The sequence below is a fragment of the Myiozetetes cayanensis genome, unplaced genomic scaffold, assembly GCF_022539395.1.
Source record: "Myiozetetes cayanensis isolate MyiCay16 unplaced genomic scaffold, myiCay2020 scf2-11, whole genome shotgun sequence".
NCBI lineage: Eukaryota > Metazoa > Chordata > Aves > Passeriformes > Tyrannidae > Myiozetetes > Myiozetetes cayanensis.
This window is the reverse complement of record NW_026087411.1, coordinates 37,590,064-37,605,662: the sequence shown is the minus strand read 5'-3', so window position 1 is coordinate 37,605,662 and position 15,599 is coordinate 37,590,064. Positions and strand designations below refer to the sequence as shown.

The 15,599-nt window shown below is 36.4% G+C and overlaps 1 protein-coding gene across 3 annotated transcripts in view; it reads left to right on the top strand.

Annotated features, from left to right (window-relative positions):
* Positions 1–15,599, top strand: part of CHRM3 (cholinergic receptor muscarinic 3) — a 257,417-nt gene that overhangs the window by 73,847 nt on the left and 167,971 nt on the right. For all 3 annotated transcript variants that reach the window (XM_050315590.1, XM_050315591.1, XM_050315592.1), the window contains one exon: positions 5,571–5,683. In XM_050315590.1, coding sequence (XP_050171547.1) covers positions 5,659–5,683 — 25 coding nt within the window. In that variant the 5' untranslated portion in view covers positions 5,571–5,658. The remainder of the gene's footprint in view (positions 1–5,570; positions 5,684–15,599) is intronic.

The window sequence follows — 15,599 nt, the reverse complement described above, 5'->3', positions numbered from 1 at the left end:
GCTGAAAGCTTTTGTGGCAATGACAGTGGGACATACGTACAGTCTAAAGATGTCTACAAGGTAAAGTGAATCCAGGATAAAATTTTTACTTCATTTTTGGATACCATCTAAGTCTTTTTGCATTCAGCTGATCTTAGAACCTCTCCTGTTGGAGCAGGTTTCCCGTTGTGCTATAGGTGGGTACTAATGCCAATAACCAGATTTTTTTTTATTATTATTTTTTTAAATGCATGTTGCTAGATGCATTTTTAATTAACTGTGCTTCAAATGCAGCTTCATTCCATATTTTTTTTTTAAATTTTTTTCATTTTTGGAAAATAGCATTTTAATGGAAGGTCATGTTCTTTGCTCTCTGAGTAGTAGACTTTTTGTTCTAAGTGCAAGTTGAATTGGTTAAACTTTGAATATAGGTCAGTGGCTAGTAGAGTTTATTTAAAGACCAGAAAGCACTTTATCAGGAGTCATTAGACATTGTGGTTATGAGGTTTCACTGTTAAAACAAACTTGAGAGTTTCAAGCAGTCATATGCTACTCCACAGTTTTAAATGTTGCATATTTATAACATTAAAGAAACTTTGATTAAAATAACAGTTATATAAGTTGCAAGGGGCCAAAAAATTTGGTCATTTGGATATGATCCAGTTTTGTTCATTATAAGGGGGCAGATGCAACTAGTTTCTCTTGTTGTAAGCAATTATTATGTTATTTTTTGTTATGTTATAATAAGCTGGCTTATAGCATGCTGTTGATGCAAATCTTTGCATAATCAAACGTAATGAGAGGTTTTAATTTACGTAAAGAAAACTATATAAATAGTAAGCAATTTGAATATAGTCCATGATCTAAAACGAGCTGTCCCATACTTTTTTTATCATGAAAGCTCTTTAACACTTGTATGCACTTACACAGTATGTCGTTTCTGCTTTCCACAGTGTGTAGCTTCCAGCACTGTTGGGTTTTTGTTTTCTCTTTGTTATGTTGTACCAGGTAATAACCGCTGGTTTGACTAATTTAAAGAAAAAAATGAGAGTCAAGAATTATACTTAAAATTAGAGGTGCAGGTGTAAAAAATATTCTCCTCTATGATATACTTTTGAGGAATGAAAATTATGGAATCCAACATCTAAATATGTAGCCAATGCAAGATATGCAGCTTGTTCCAGTGGAGTACATGCAGAGCAGCAGAGACAGTCTCTCTGGGAATGACCTCATGCCACTCTGCCTGTTCAGGTGAGCAGCACTGGGACAGGCTCCTATGACATGACAATAAAGGGTGTTCTAGTGACTCCCTAATTCCATCTGTACAAGCGGAGCCATTTGCAGTTAACTATTCAAAAGTAGCCTTTCACTGATTGTGACATACATGCAAAATACCTGTGGTTTCTAATTAGTCTTCAATGCAGGTTGCTTGTTAGAAAAAATGCTTTGCCTTCGTTGAAATGACAGTTTAGATTTCAGTAGAGAACAATGCTTGCAAACTACTTCTGTCAATAATGTTCACTTCCTTCAAATCGACTTTTATAATTAATGACATCTGTTGCTAAAGCATTTTCCGTCTGGGTGCTTGTATAGCTGCATAGGGCACTCACAAAATCACACTTTTTCAGAAAGGCTTTTGTGGAGATGGTAGTGACACATACAGACAGTCTAAAACTGTGTCACGGTTTTGAGACATGAATCCAGACTAAAACTTTTATTTCATCCTTGAACACCATCGGAGTCTCTTTGTAATCTACTGACCTTAGAACCTCTGCCCTTGGAGGTGGTAGGTGGTACTAGTGCCAATCCCTGTACCTGTGCTGGAGCACTGCTGACCTTGCGGGGGCTGGCTGCAGGGACATGCGGTCCCAATAAAATGCTGATGCGCAGAGACTGCTGTGGTTTTTTTGTGTAGTTATTTGTGAGGCTGTAATTTCAACTAGATGCTTTGTGTCCAGCAGAGAAGTCACAAACTCTTACTGTCCACATGTGCACTTAAGTGCTGGGAACAGATCAAGACACTGGCTACTATGACCAGATTTTTGATGGTTTGTATGTCAGGTGCTTTGTCACTTCTTTTAATATTTAGTAGCTTCCTTAAAAAGCCTCTATATAGTGAATAGAACCTTATTTGGGTTTGTGCATACTCAAAAGATACGATGATGTTAGTCCTTGGAAGGTTTATTTTTTATTTCATGTCCTTAAATAATTGAAAACATCAAAGACTTTTTATAGCTTTTCATTTTATTGGCAGTCAAGATGCCACAGGAAGGCCAAAACTTGTATTGTTTTGGCTCTGCAAACATCTTCTTGAAAGATTTGAGCAGAATGTGTAAACACCGTTTCCAGCTTTTTACATTGGTCACTAAAGCATTCTTAAATACAGGTCAGGCATCTAGTTCTATAAGACAAAGCCCACAGTTTACAATGCAGTGGTCATCAGGGGCTTCTGTTGAAATGTTTTTGCACTTCACAGCAGTAAGTCAGTTCTCTTACGTTTGAGTGAGTCACAGTGATTGATCATGTGTATGTAACCTGGTCCACTGACATATAAAAGAGTGCATTCACTTTAGACAGTATCTACCTTCTAGTTAAGACAATGTAGTTATTTAAACAAAAGTGTAGTTCTTCAAAAATTGTAATGTGAATGCAGCAGTTTTCTTACCAGGCCCTGTTCATTTTGCATATTTATGGCTTTCTACGTTCTACAGCTTTTCACACTGCAGAGAAGAATATGCAAAATTTGTGAAAATTTTGGGAAATATAGTTTTAGAGGAAAAGGGAGCATGTGCTGATACAAAAGACTCCTGGAGCACTCTCATTATTTTAACCTTATTAAAGGAAAATTGTCTCCTCATAGTTTTCTTAAGCATAAAAAAGCACCAAACTTTAAAGGGTTTTTTTTAAGAGTTTTATTGTTGTTGTTTGGATTTTCTGTTTTGTTCTCATTTGGGGTTTTATTTAGTCCTTTAATCACCTGGAAGTCCTTCAGTGAGGTCTAAACATATTCAAGGAGTAATTTAGGGGAAAAGCTAATTATCTGATTACCCACCTTACTGTCTTGGCAGGGCCAGGCTAGTGCCCTGTCAGAGGTACAGAGCTGGAAAAGATGAATGATATAACAAATGCATCACTTTACCTCAATAAGTTTTGTAAAGAGCTTATGATAAAGATAGAGGTTCTTGCAGACTTTGAGAAAAAAAAAAAAAAAAGAATGTCCCGTAAAGGACCCCAAGTAACTGTATGGATTCTCTTGTACATTTTCCCAATTTTATTTGAGTTTACTGTTGTCTTCTGGAAGCATTACATTTTAAAAGTTTGTACTGCATAATACATTGACGTAGCAAAGCTATAAACTTGAAATACTGGTTTAAAATACTAATGTATTCATATAAATACTGTCTTCACCAGTAAAATATTTTTTCAAAACAGGTGCATTTTGATGTGCATTTCAGTAGTAACAGGGGCAGGTTAGGCAGTTTATCTCTGTGCCTACCCCTGAGCTACCTCATCCATTGCAGTATGCAAGTGATGACCTGAGTGGGGAAAACAGAACTGTCTTTGGAAAAAAAAAGGAAGACTTTTTCACATTTTATTTTTGGGTTCAAACAATTCCCCACTCCTGTTAATTTGTGCTAAAAAGACACCAGGGACACAAGAAGTAGCAGCAATAAGTAACCTGTAGTAGGATCTGCTTAAAGTTGCTGATTGTTTGAACAAAGCCTGATTATACTTGAAAAAATGTAGTTTTGTCCTTTGAAAGAGCATTAGAAAATGAGTACAGAAAAGTATTTAGAGAAACACACTCATCAAAAACTATTGTATGTGACTAGAATACCTTTTCCTAAGCATACTTGTTTTGACTTTTATGCTGGTCTCCACCATGATAAAATATTCTCATGTTTAGGAAAATTAAGAATTTAATTCCCTTGTATAAAAAGAATTGGGTGTTGTAATTTGTGTGATGATGTTTTCTACCCATCACTCAGCTGAACTGGTAATTTAGCATTTCTAGTGGGTTTTTAGAGAAGAAAGGCAGACCAGAAAGATTAAATATTTGGCAGGGTCGTGTAGCTGCCCTTAACTAATTAGCAGAATTTAAATGTAAAATTTCAGAAGAAGGGGTCAAAAGAAAAATGTGATTGATGCAGACAAAAATAATATGTGGAAAATTTTCAGAAAATTATATTCATTTCACCTAAGTTGTTCTCATTGAAGGTGAAAAAAGAATCAATTTCTTAGCTTTTAAGTTTTTTGCAATTCTATGTAAAATGTGAAACCTCCCTTTAGAGAGATTCTGTGAAATCTCATTGGAATCTCATTCTCTATCTGATGAAAAAGTGTGGTTTTGGAACCTCCCACTTTCAAAATGTTCCATGAGAGAGGAACCACTGTGCTGGGGTCACTTTAGTCTTAACTTTTTTTTTAATGTAAGATTTGACAAATTAAAAGTCTCTTTTGAAAAGGAACATTTAAATCTGAAACTATTGAATTGGAATGCTTCAAGAGTGGTGGAAGTTTCCCTTATTGCTTTGTGGAAACAAACAAAAAAAACCAATCAACCAGACACTAATAACAAAAAATACCCAACACACAAAAAAACCCCAAACAAACCCAAAGCACCAGAGCCAACAACCCTATATTTGTAAAATTTTCAGTTTGAGCACTGTTTCGGTTTCAGTTGTAGCACTTCCTGGGAATCTGAAGGAACGATGAAAGAATCGTTCTGTTAAAAAATTCTCTCAAGAAGGCCTACTAAGTTTAAGGGAGAAAACAAGGTTGCTGAAAATTGCTTATATAGTAAGTTTTTCAGTGACAGTCTATTGGCTTTTGCCTCAGTGCTATATAGCCACTTGGCCTGGAAGCCAGCTCTCGTGCTATTCTGCCCATCATCAGTGTTTAAAAGTGCACCCTTTAAAAATGCAGCTTTGGGATCAGATCCTCCAACAAGCTTTGTAGCACTCTGGCCTTCATGTTTAGTGAAACAGAAACAAGGAATTAATAGGAATAGCTGCTGTTGATGGGGTGGTGGATGTTTCTTGTTCTGCATGTGCTTGTAACCCAAGCTGAGCACGTACCTCCTGTTAGAGGTGCTGGCTTTGTCAGCTGCCTGCCGAGGTGTGTGCCAGGCTGCTGGCCAGACAGGCTGCCTGCTCATGTGTGGCACTCTTCCCCATCATGCACCTTTGTTGTTAATTTTGGCATGTAGATTTTGTGTGTGAAGTCCTGCATCAATGAAACAAGAAGGAAAATAAAATAACACTTGAACAATATTGTTTTGAATAAAATGCTGATGCATAAAGCTGACATCATTAAACAATATTGAGTAAAATATCTGAATCCTGAAGTCAGTTGGAAAACAAAAAAATCTGCAAAATAGCTGCAAATGAAGTATCTGAGCAAAAAACATTGCAATGGTTGCAGGAGAAGCTCTTGCTGGATGGTGATGGTGTGCAACAGGCTCTTTTTTGTAACTGTTTTAAAAGGATGCTTTAGAGAGCAGCAAAACTGTGTTTTAAATAAGGAACAGTCAATTTTCACTACTTAAATGTCTGATTATCTTTTGTGTTTTCTATTTTTTTTTTTTTAAGATCTTGATGGTTATGGCAGAATCTTTCTTCAGCGTATGGTATAATGGACTACCAGTGGGATGATTTACAGTCATCTGAAACATGATAAATGCTTCTCCTCTTCCGTGTCCATGGTGAGTTTTGTTTATGTACATACCTATAAAATACTTCAGAGAAGGAACTAAATGTTTTTAGTGACCACTTTAGATGTTGTTCCCATCGTTTTCATGTGGATTATCCTAGAGCTGTCAACTTATTGAATACATAAACTCCATTCCTTTTTGTAAGCTCTTTGAGAATGTTTTAAAAACCTTAGTTCAAAAAATAACCATACAGAACTCTTCTCTCTTTTGGAGGATTTTAGAGCTGTGCAAAAAAAGTTTGAAATGTTATCTTTCCCTTCAACCTGAAAGCATCTTCACCTTCATGTGTTGTGTCTTAGTTCAAATTAGATTCCAACCAATTGTTCTTTTTTAGTCAGGCACATACCACAACGTATTTAAGAACAAAATAACTGTAACCATGATACAGATATAATGCAAAACAAGGGGAAAAAATTAATTGGAGAAAATATTTGGAAAGAGTTTTTCAGTTTTATTTTTGCACTGCTTCTCTGTTTTGTACCTGCAATTAATCTGATTTTTTTGTATCTGTGAGTAATGTTAAATATTGTATAAACAATAATATTAAAAGCAAGGCTGCTCATATTATAACTGAACTATCACTTCTGATTTACAGTGTCCAGACACACAATAATGAGATCCAAAGCACTAGTTGTTCATTTGGCTAAATGCGTTGAAAGACCAAATTTGGATCTTTAAATGTTCCACTGGCTACTCTTCACTACACCAGAAATAACAGCCCTCTCCAAAGAGGGCAGAGTCTTCTCTCCAAATATCAGGTTCAGCATTCGAGGTTAAAATCCCTGTGGTTTCATTCTTCTCCTTTATAAGTGTTTAGATATGGCTCTTACACCAGTGGGGGTTTTTTTGAATGATACTGAATTTTATGGAATAGATGCAATAGTCAAAGCCATTCTTATTATATGCTTAAGTACTGTAATGAACTAAGATCGAAGCAATGCAGTTTCTAGAGGTGTGTTTGCACTTGATGATAGAAAGTTGTATTTAAATATTCTATATAAATGGATAGAGGTGTTTACCAGCAAAACTGGTTACTGTTATTTTTGGTGAAAATGGGTATTTACGGAGTGAAATGGACAGTCATTTAGCTCTCCAGTGGAGGGCCTCTACCTGCTTCTCTTTTACTAATTTCAGCTGGCTTTGCACTTCAAATTATATGTCTCCCAGGTACTAGCCTTACAACTCTAAAACTAGGGATCCAGATAAACAGCAAAGAAAGCATCATCTCACTTGTTTCCACCTGCAAATTATTGAGGAGAAAACTTGATGTTGTTTAATGGGTTATCTAGCACCTGTTGATTCTGCAAGGCATTTCCCTGGGAATTCACTGAGTTCTGCATTGTTCCCTAACCAGGCATTTTATTTGCCAAATTAGCAGATTTGCTCTAAAGACTTGACCTTTTCTTTTCTCTGCTTCCTTATCAGCAAGTGCCAAACATTTCTGATTCTTTGTATTCTTCGTGTGCATTGATTCATAATAAGGGCTTTGTGACAGGTCTGGTGGAAGAACTAACTTCTTTAGAGAGAGAAAACTGTCTGTCCTAAACGTGTAAATACTGCAGGATTTTGTCTCCTTTTGCAGAGGTCTGCGCCACATTTTACTGCATTTATTCCCTGTGTTCACCACCAGGAGAACAAAATCCAGTGCGGTCCACAGCAATTCCTTTGTGGCCAAACCAAAAAAAATGAAAAAACCCCTACTTTGTCAGTCTTATTTGTTAGAATTGTTCCTCTTTGCGGTCACAACATTCAAGCAAAGAGATGTGCCTGTGAAAGGGCATCTTCATGCCCTCCCCTTACTATTGTATCCACTCAAGGCTCATGTAGGCTCTCAAATATCCAGTGAGTTAGTTACTCCACTGCTTCTTTCTAACCAGATAAAGCTAAGGTGGACATCAGAAAGGAAACTGAATGTCACTACATATGATGTGAAATCTACAGGATTTTCTATCTTTACTACAATGGATTGTAGAATGATATCTAGAGGCTAAGTAAATTTTACTCATCAAATTCAAACACTACAAGAGAAGAAACAATATTCAAAACAGTAATATACATTTAGAATCCGTAAAATAATAATGATAATAATATTTCTAGTTTATTCCCAAAGTTATACCCCATTGGACAGACTGGGAAAACCTACTACAGAAAGGTATGCTCAGATGATGAAATGAACATGGTGGGATTTGAAAAGAACTTATGTGAAAAAGAAATAGAATCTGTTACAAGGAAGGAGTCCTGGAAATGCAAAATCGTACATCAGCTGGGAGTTGACTGCCTTTCTGTATTTTCATTCTGCTTCATATAGACAACCACTTGAAGAAACAACTCAGCAACTAAGTAAGATTAAATTTTTTCTACTACCTGACGTTAAAAAAAAGGAAAAAAAGAAAAAAAAAAGTCATGGAGAAGGTCTAGCCCTGTATCTCATCTTCTCAATTCAAAACAAGCTGTCAAAAACCATGTACTGAACCTGCTGTACTAACACTAAACAGTGTAAGCTTGCATTTTGGAGATTTCTGCTTCTGAACTCTTGTTTCAGCCTCTCTGTACTGAAGGCTCCTCATAGTTTACAGACAGTGTTGCAACTGAAGTACTCCATTTTAACTGTAAATCGTCATAAAGTTTTTAAACCAATTATTTTCTGTTATTTCCTTTGCTTTCTGCCTGTTGTGGAAATTCAGGTTTCTCTAGACAGCCGTGATTTTTCTTAGAGTGTTGCTCCATCAGAGTTCACACAGGTGCATTCAGTGAACCTGGGTCCATCTGACCATGCCACCTGGTAGTTGGGCTGCCCAAACACATCATGGGCTTTGTTTGGATGACAGAATAAATGGCATAGCAGGTACACCGCAAGAATCAAAATGAAGCATATATTATTTATGAAAGTAGTCACAATCCTACTGAGATATATCCTGAACTGGCGTTCCTGCAGCTAATAAACAGAAACAAACAAATAACTGTTGATGTTTGTTCTCAAAAACTTCTGGTTTGGGTGAATTTAAACTAGGTTTTAATGTTGCTTCAGTACATTCAAATAAATTAAGAACTCCCCTTTGCCCTCTTACTTTCATTTCCCTGCACCTTTGTGTACTTCATTTTCAAGCTGATATTGTGATCCAGAAGGACTGCACTATGTCAAGACTCTTGAATAAATTATGTCACAGAAGCTTTGAAAGCTACAGAGAAACTAGTCTCAAAGTTAGATATTGGTTAAAGAAAGGCCAGTAAATGAAGAGGCACTGCTGCTGCTGTGATTTTCTTTTAGTAGGGAATCTTGATTAATGATTCTCTATCAGCATGTCCTGATTAATGTGCTAGTCAATGGATTGTTATATCATTTTATTTCCTCCTAAAGAGCGTCCTTGTAATGTGAGTGCAATAGGAATTGGCTTTAAATGAACTGCCGCAAGCAATTTCTGAATGGAGAAAACATTTTCACTTTCTAAAGGTTTGAATTCATAAACTATTTCTACCAAGTAACTACCTCCTTGAGCTTTTTGCATTTAGAAAAAAAACAGTAACTTTGTAAAGCTGCTTGGAATGAGAAGAGCCTCTGTGGTAATGTTACTGTTGTGTTTAAATTCTATACTCTTTAACCGCAGCAGGCTCTTAAAAAAAATGCTGGGTTTAAAGCTCCAGCAAAGCTGCTTGAAAATAATTTCAATGACTTAATATTTAGTTTTTAGTTTTTCTACTATGCTGCTGTAAAAAAGCAATGGCAGCCATTTTGTACAAAAGACTAAGGGCTTGCCAGTTTTTTTGGGGTAAGAAAAAAAAGCCAAAAGTAAACACTAGTAAATGGATTATTTTTGTCATTAGAATAATAATCTATATTTTTTCTCATTAATAATTAATGACATAAGAATATATTAATTGCTTAAGATGTGTTTGTTTGTTTTGTTTGTTTTTAATATTCTCCTGCCATGATGATAAAGTTTCCAGTGGATAACCAAGATATAGTACTATCCAACCCATTATCAGTTTGATAGGGGAGGATCCTGGAAAGCTGGAAGTGTTTAGATGGTGTGTGATCTAGAAGAGCTCTATCAGTGATGAATTACCTGTGGGGCCCAAGCGGGCTTCTCCCCTCAAAGTTAAAGCTTGTTGAGCTGCATGAAATTAGTGGAACTAACTCAGGGAGATATCATTTTGAAGGGAGAGGTGGCTTTATTTTAGACAATCTGTTATTGAGCTGACTTTACTAGTTAGTGTTCTTACACTGGTGTGCTAACAACACTGAAATACATGTCCAGGTGACCTGGCCAGCATCATCTGTGTGCTGGAGGCCAGGAAATGTCAGCAGCTGCATCCTCATCACTTCTCTTGGGTTCCACTTGGGGTCAACAGTTGAGTTTCAGGGATTCACCTCAGAATTTTGCTTACAGCAGCTTCTGCAAGTGCCAAGCAAATCTGCTGCCAGGTGTTCTTTCACGTTTCTCAGGGTAGCTGGGCTGGGAGGAGCAGACACATGGCATCACTGCATGTGAAGTTGCTTCTCCTGCTTGCTTACACTTCTGACCAACAAACAGCCTGATTTACAGGGTAGTCAATTACACAGTTTTAATTCTGGATAACTAGCTTGATAAAATATGCTAAATGCTTAGTAGAAAAATTGAGGACCTAAAAATTACCTCAGATTAATCACTCAAAAATGTGTCTGAAAGTGGAACTCTGGTTTTTTTCACGAAGAAACTAAATATATCCAGCTTCTGTTTGGTGGACATTAACTGTTGAAGTCAGATGGTTCTTTCAATATCCCTGAGAAACCTGGGTTTATCTCCCAGATTTCTCACAGAAATGGTTCAATAGAGACTTCTGGGGGGGGAAAAAAAAAAAAAAAAGTATGTTTCTTAAAGCAAACAATTTTTTTTAATTTTCATATTTAGCAGGCAAAATTTCTTTCTGAATGCTTATTATTTCCAAGCTTTGGAGGTTTATATTATATAAACCTGTTGGAAATAGTTTTTTGTATGACCATAATTTTGAAATAAACAAGATGATACTGAGATATTTAATAACTATATGACCCCAACTGCGGCAGAGGAAAACAAGCCTTTGATAATCATAGTAAATAATAGTTAATAGAAATGGTTTTAAGAAGACGGAATTAATTTTTTTCTAGTCATCTAAGTACTTAGAATACTTAAGAGTATTTGTAAGACCCAGGGACATACTGGCTATAAGGCCCTTGGGACGGCTCCTCCCACTCCAGGTGGGACCATTGCCCACCCAGATAAGGGCAGATGTGACTTCTGCTGGCTGCCTCTCCCCTCCACTCCTGATCCCTACTCATGCTGGGGGTTATTCTGTGACATGAATCCACTTTGGCACCTGGAATGAGTGTGAGGTTTCTGTGGGCTTAAAACTCAAGAGTGTAAACATCTACCCACCTAGAGACACTGCCATCAGCTATATCAGCACTCCCCTTATTTACTGTCAGTTGTTGCCTCCTGTGCAATCAGCAGGTCACTGATGAAACTTTTCACAAATATATGCTACTGAAATTTACCTTTACGATAAGAATTAATTTTTCATTTTATTTTCAATTATTTTCAACGTATGAATATTATGATATAATTTACCTAATAGCAGAGAAGAGTTATAAGGACATGTGCCCAAATTAAGTATAATAATTTTAAGACTTATTTGAAGAGTACGTTCACAAAGCACAGTGTAGAAAACAAGTGATTTTCAACTGATCAAATGCATCTGTATCTCCTCTAACTTTGATTTTTCATATGGCCAGAATCAGCAATAGCAAAGTTGTAGAAAAGATAGAGTTTCTAATAAACAACTATATTTCTCAGCTCAGGGAAACAAAATCTAAGCATTTGAAAAACTAATCAAGTACTTGAGAAGAGGAGGAATGAGATTCATAAGTTTAATTCATGCTGTTAGAACAGACATCCACAGTTCAATTTTGCATTCATTGCTTTTAGATGAAGTCTATATTAAATCTGAGTAAATTTCTTCAGAAATTTAGCTACGGCTTGGTGTTTTCTTTTTTTTTTTTTTCTTTTATTTGTTGTCTATAAAAAAATTTAGATATTGGTAATTTTTTAGCTTGGATAGAACTATCTATTTGAGATCAGAACTGTTACTAGAAAACTAGATCAGTGCAGATTTTTACAAGTACATCAGTCATAGTTTCTGATAGAATAACTGCTTTTTGTAGAAAATGTTCACTTTTTCAGACTCTCTGGTTTCAGTGAAATGCTGTTTGATATTCTTCACAAAGTTGGAGTAAACAAGCATAAAATTCTCAAAACTTTGAGTGTCTTTTGTGGAGTTGCTTTAGACAAAAGTATCTTTAATATCCTGCTCTGTTAAGGTTTTTAACCTGCAGGGAGGTCTCCCCTCAGTGTCCTCTTCTCCAGGCTGAACAGACTAAGTGACTTCAGCCACTCTTCATAGGCCTTCCCCTTAAGGTCCTTCACCACCTTTGTTGCCCTCCTTTGGACACTCTCTAAGAGCTTAATGTATTTTTTATATTGTGGTGCCCAAAACCACACACAATATTCAAGGTGAGGCCGCCCCAGTGCGGAGCAGAGTGGGACAATCCCCTCTCTTGACCGGTTGGCTTAGCGAGACATAATATTCATCATTCTGAGAATTAATATATGCTGTTGTATCTTAATTCAATTTCCTATATGTCATTAACTAATGCTTTTTCAGGTGTGATGTGTGTGTATATACAAATGTGCACATAGATAAAAAGATAAAATTAAAATTTAAATTATATATAACTATAAGAGTACAGCAGTGCTTCAGTGTAGCATCAAACTACAAGACAAATCTTGTCTGTGGTTTGCCTCACTACAGTAGCTTTTAACCAAGTAACCTTTGAATTCTAATGTCTTTGCCATGTCCTCTCTTTGGGAAGAGCTTTACTAGTTTAACATGTTTACTCATCTGTAGTAGACGGTCTTCATTTCCTCTCCTAAGTGAAATGGATGTTTTGGTGCTTAGTTAAATAGTCAGTGTTTCACCACAGCAATATGGGCATTTTAGTGGTGGCGGAAATTATTCCATTTCCCATTGGAGAAATATAGAGTTCTATTCGGGACTTAATACTTACAGTTCAAGTTTCATCTTCAACCAAGTGAAGTTAATAGCTTGACTGCATTATACAAGACTTTCTTCTAGGGTCCTAACTGTTCAATACCATGCTTTAAGGCTGAAACATTTTGAATAAGAGATAACATCAAGGTTTCCGCCATTTGTAATAATAAAACAAACTGTGTCATTTGGAGTTATCCTGACCAGATTTCAGCTGGTATTACATCTTGCATTGTAAACTTTTTACTCCATTTCAATTACATAGTCTGCTGTTCTCTAGTTCTTTCTCTAAGCTGTTTTGTTGCTTGGCTCTGTTGAACAGCTGCTGTTCCCTCCTCCAGGTGGCTTTGCTTCAAAAGCCTGGAAGAAAATTATTCCACTTAGAAGTAAGTAACAGCACAGTAATATAAGAGAGGTTTTAAAATATCTCATGGTCTACCTTTTCGTGCCTGAAATATTGCTGATATTTTGTCTTTGCAATATTAGAAAGAGAGAATTTTTTTATGTTAGGAAAATAATTTTATTGCTTGATAGGCTGTCCAGCTACATTGCTATCAGAGACCCGCTGAAGGCTTTTGAGAATAGAGGATTTGTGGGTGTGATTATACTCTGGGGAGAGGAAGTGAAGGATCTGCCTCAAAGTGATAAATCCTGTGAGAATTGAGGCATCAAACTTTCCAGCAAGAGTCTGAAGCAACATTTTGGCATCTATGGAAGGTGATGGCAATGAGTCTGAAAAACTGGTTAAATGAATTCAGGCATTGGTGTTGGAAAATCAGGTCTCTCAAGAATAGTGTTAGTTACTATGGAAAGTTGTTCTTGCCAAAAGAGGTTTGGAAGTAATTTAAATTGCAGTGCAACTCCACTTTATGTTAACTCCAAGCAAGGTCATAAAATAATCATGCATATGTTCTGAATGTGAGTCAGCTATGGAGCAGAAATACTCATAGATTTCTTCTGTTTGGAAAATTTATATACTAGAGCTGATTCAGGCACAAGATCACCATAATTGTTAAAGTTCTAATACAAATTTTTAAAACCAGAAGAGCTAGAGCCTAAATGAGGAGAAATGATTCACAAGAGATTTATTTTTTTTAATTTGAAGTTTGTCAGTTCTCTGTCCTGTGCACAATAAGGATAAATCAGTAAATAGAAACCTTATGGTGTATGTAGAGGACACGGTTTAAATCTCTGTGAAGTCTATTAATGTTGTGAATAAGCAAGACAGGATATTCTGAAAAACAAAAGAGGTTTTCTTACAAAATGGAGAACTTCTTGTCTGTTATATTTGGGTGCAGTCTAGTTGGGCAAGACAGACAGATAACCTTTGGCTGTTTTAAAAAGGATATGGCTTTGGGAAGGGGTAACTCAGAGTGGACAGGGTGACTCCACATGGGGTGATGTCATCCAGTGCTCCCAGTCTTTTGTGGGTGACACAGATGAAAGCAAGGAGCCTGTAACTGCGATGCTATCCACGGGAGAGCGGCTTGCATCCTCTGCCATTACATATGTCTATAATCCTGAGCAGTTTATAAGATAAGGGTTAATTCATCTGTTCACAAAGAGTCATTGTTATTTCAGAGGATAAATAATGCTGTCATATTATCATCACCTCACTGAGTATTATGAGACTGATAACATTGACTTCCCCTTCTATTTGGTTAAAGAAAGCTATAAACCTTGCTTGTTAACTGTGTTTTATGCTAACTGTGTTAGCTGTTTATGTTAACTGTGTTAACTGTTGCTTTTATACCACATTTCTGTGAGCTGTATCATTATTGGCAGAGTTTTTGATTATGTTTGACTTTTATTTTTGCTCCCAGTGTTCTGTGCATTTTGGATTGAATTCATGATTATGCAGTGTGTGATTACTGATAAACTCCTGACTATTTGAAGGACTAAAATAAAGCTCTTCTACTTTTCCTCTGTTTTTCTCTCCCTTTACTTAAATTAGTCATGTAGGAGAAGAAAGTCAAAGCAAGACACCAATATTCATTGCAAAGAAATTTGTCATTGTCTGGTTATTCTGCTGCAAAGAATGCTTTAGTTCAAAGGTGTGTGATACAACACACTTTAGAAGCTGCCTGTGCTCAGTCTGGACTAAATTATTTGGAATAATTGGACACTTCTCAGACTTGAAGAACTATAAAGCTATAATTTTTTTTTTAAATTCTCTAATTACGTCATACAACATAATGTTTCATTTTCCTGATGTGATGGGTGAAAAATCGACTAAGTGGAGAAATGTTTCTGTGATGGCATGATTGGCTATCTGAGCCAGGAACAGCACTGAATCACAGACTTGAGAAGGGGTTATTCCACACTGATGCTGAATGTGTTCCACCTTTCCCTCTTTCCCTGTGTCTGAACCCCAGGCAGCACAGCGGTCACTATCTTTCAGGAATATTTTGCCCAACCCTGTTAATTCTTAGGAACTATGAGTTTCCAGGAAATTTTTTGAAAACTGAGTTTCTTTATATGTTTCCCAAACTCAGGTTAACTTTTTCTAGCATCTCAAAATACCATTAAATTCTGTGAATGGCGTTTTCCCACCCAGTAACTAAGTCCATGCTGCTTTTGCAATAAATTAATTGTAAAACTATGTTGTTTATTTCCAGAGGGGAGTTTTGTGTCATGTCAATTTAAAAATAACCTATATCCTTTCCCTCCCATTTAATATGGGTATGGATTCCAGTGTAAGCAACTCATTGTCCATGACTGGCTGTAATAGTCTGAATCTTCATGTACTACCCAGTTTCTGTGAGGAATTGTACTAAGCATAAGAAGTAAGAGCTTCAAAGTGCCTCTGTTGTGGCAAAAGAATTTTGCTTCTAAACATATGAGC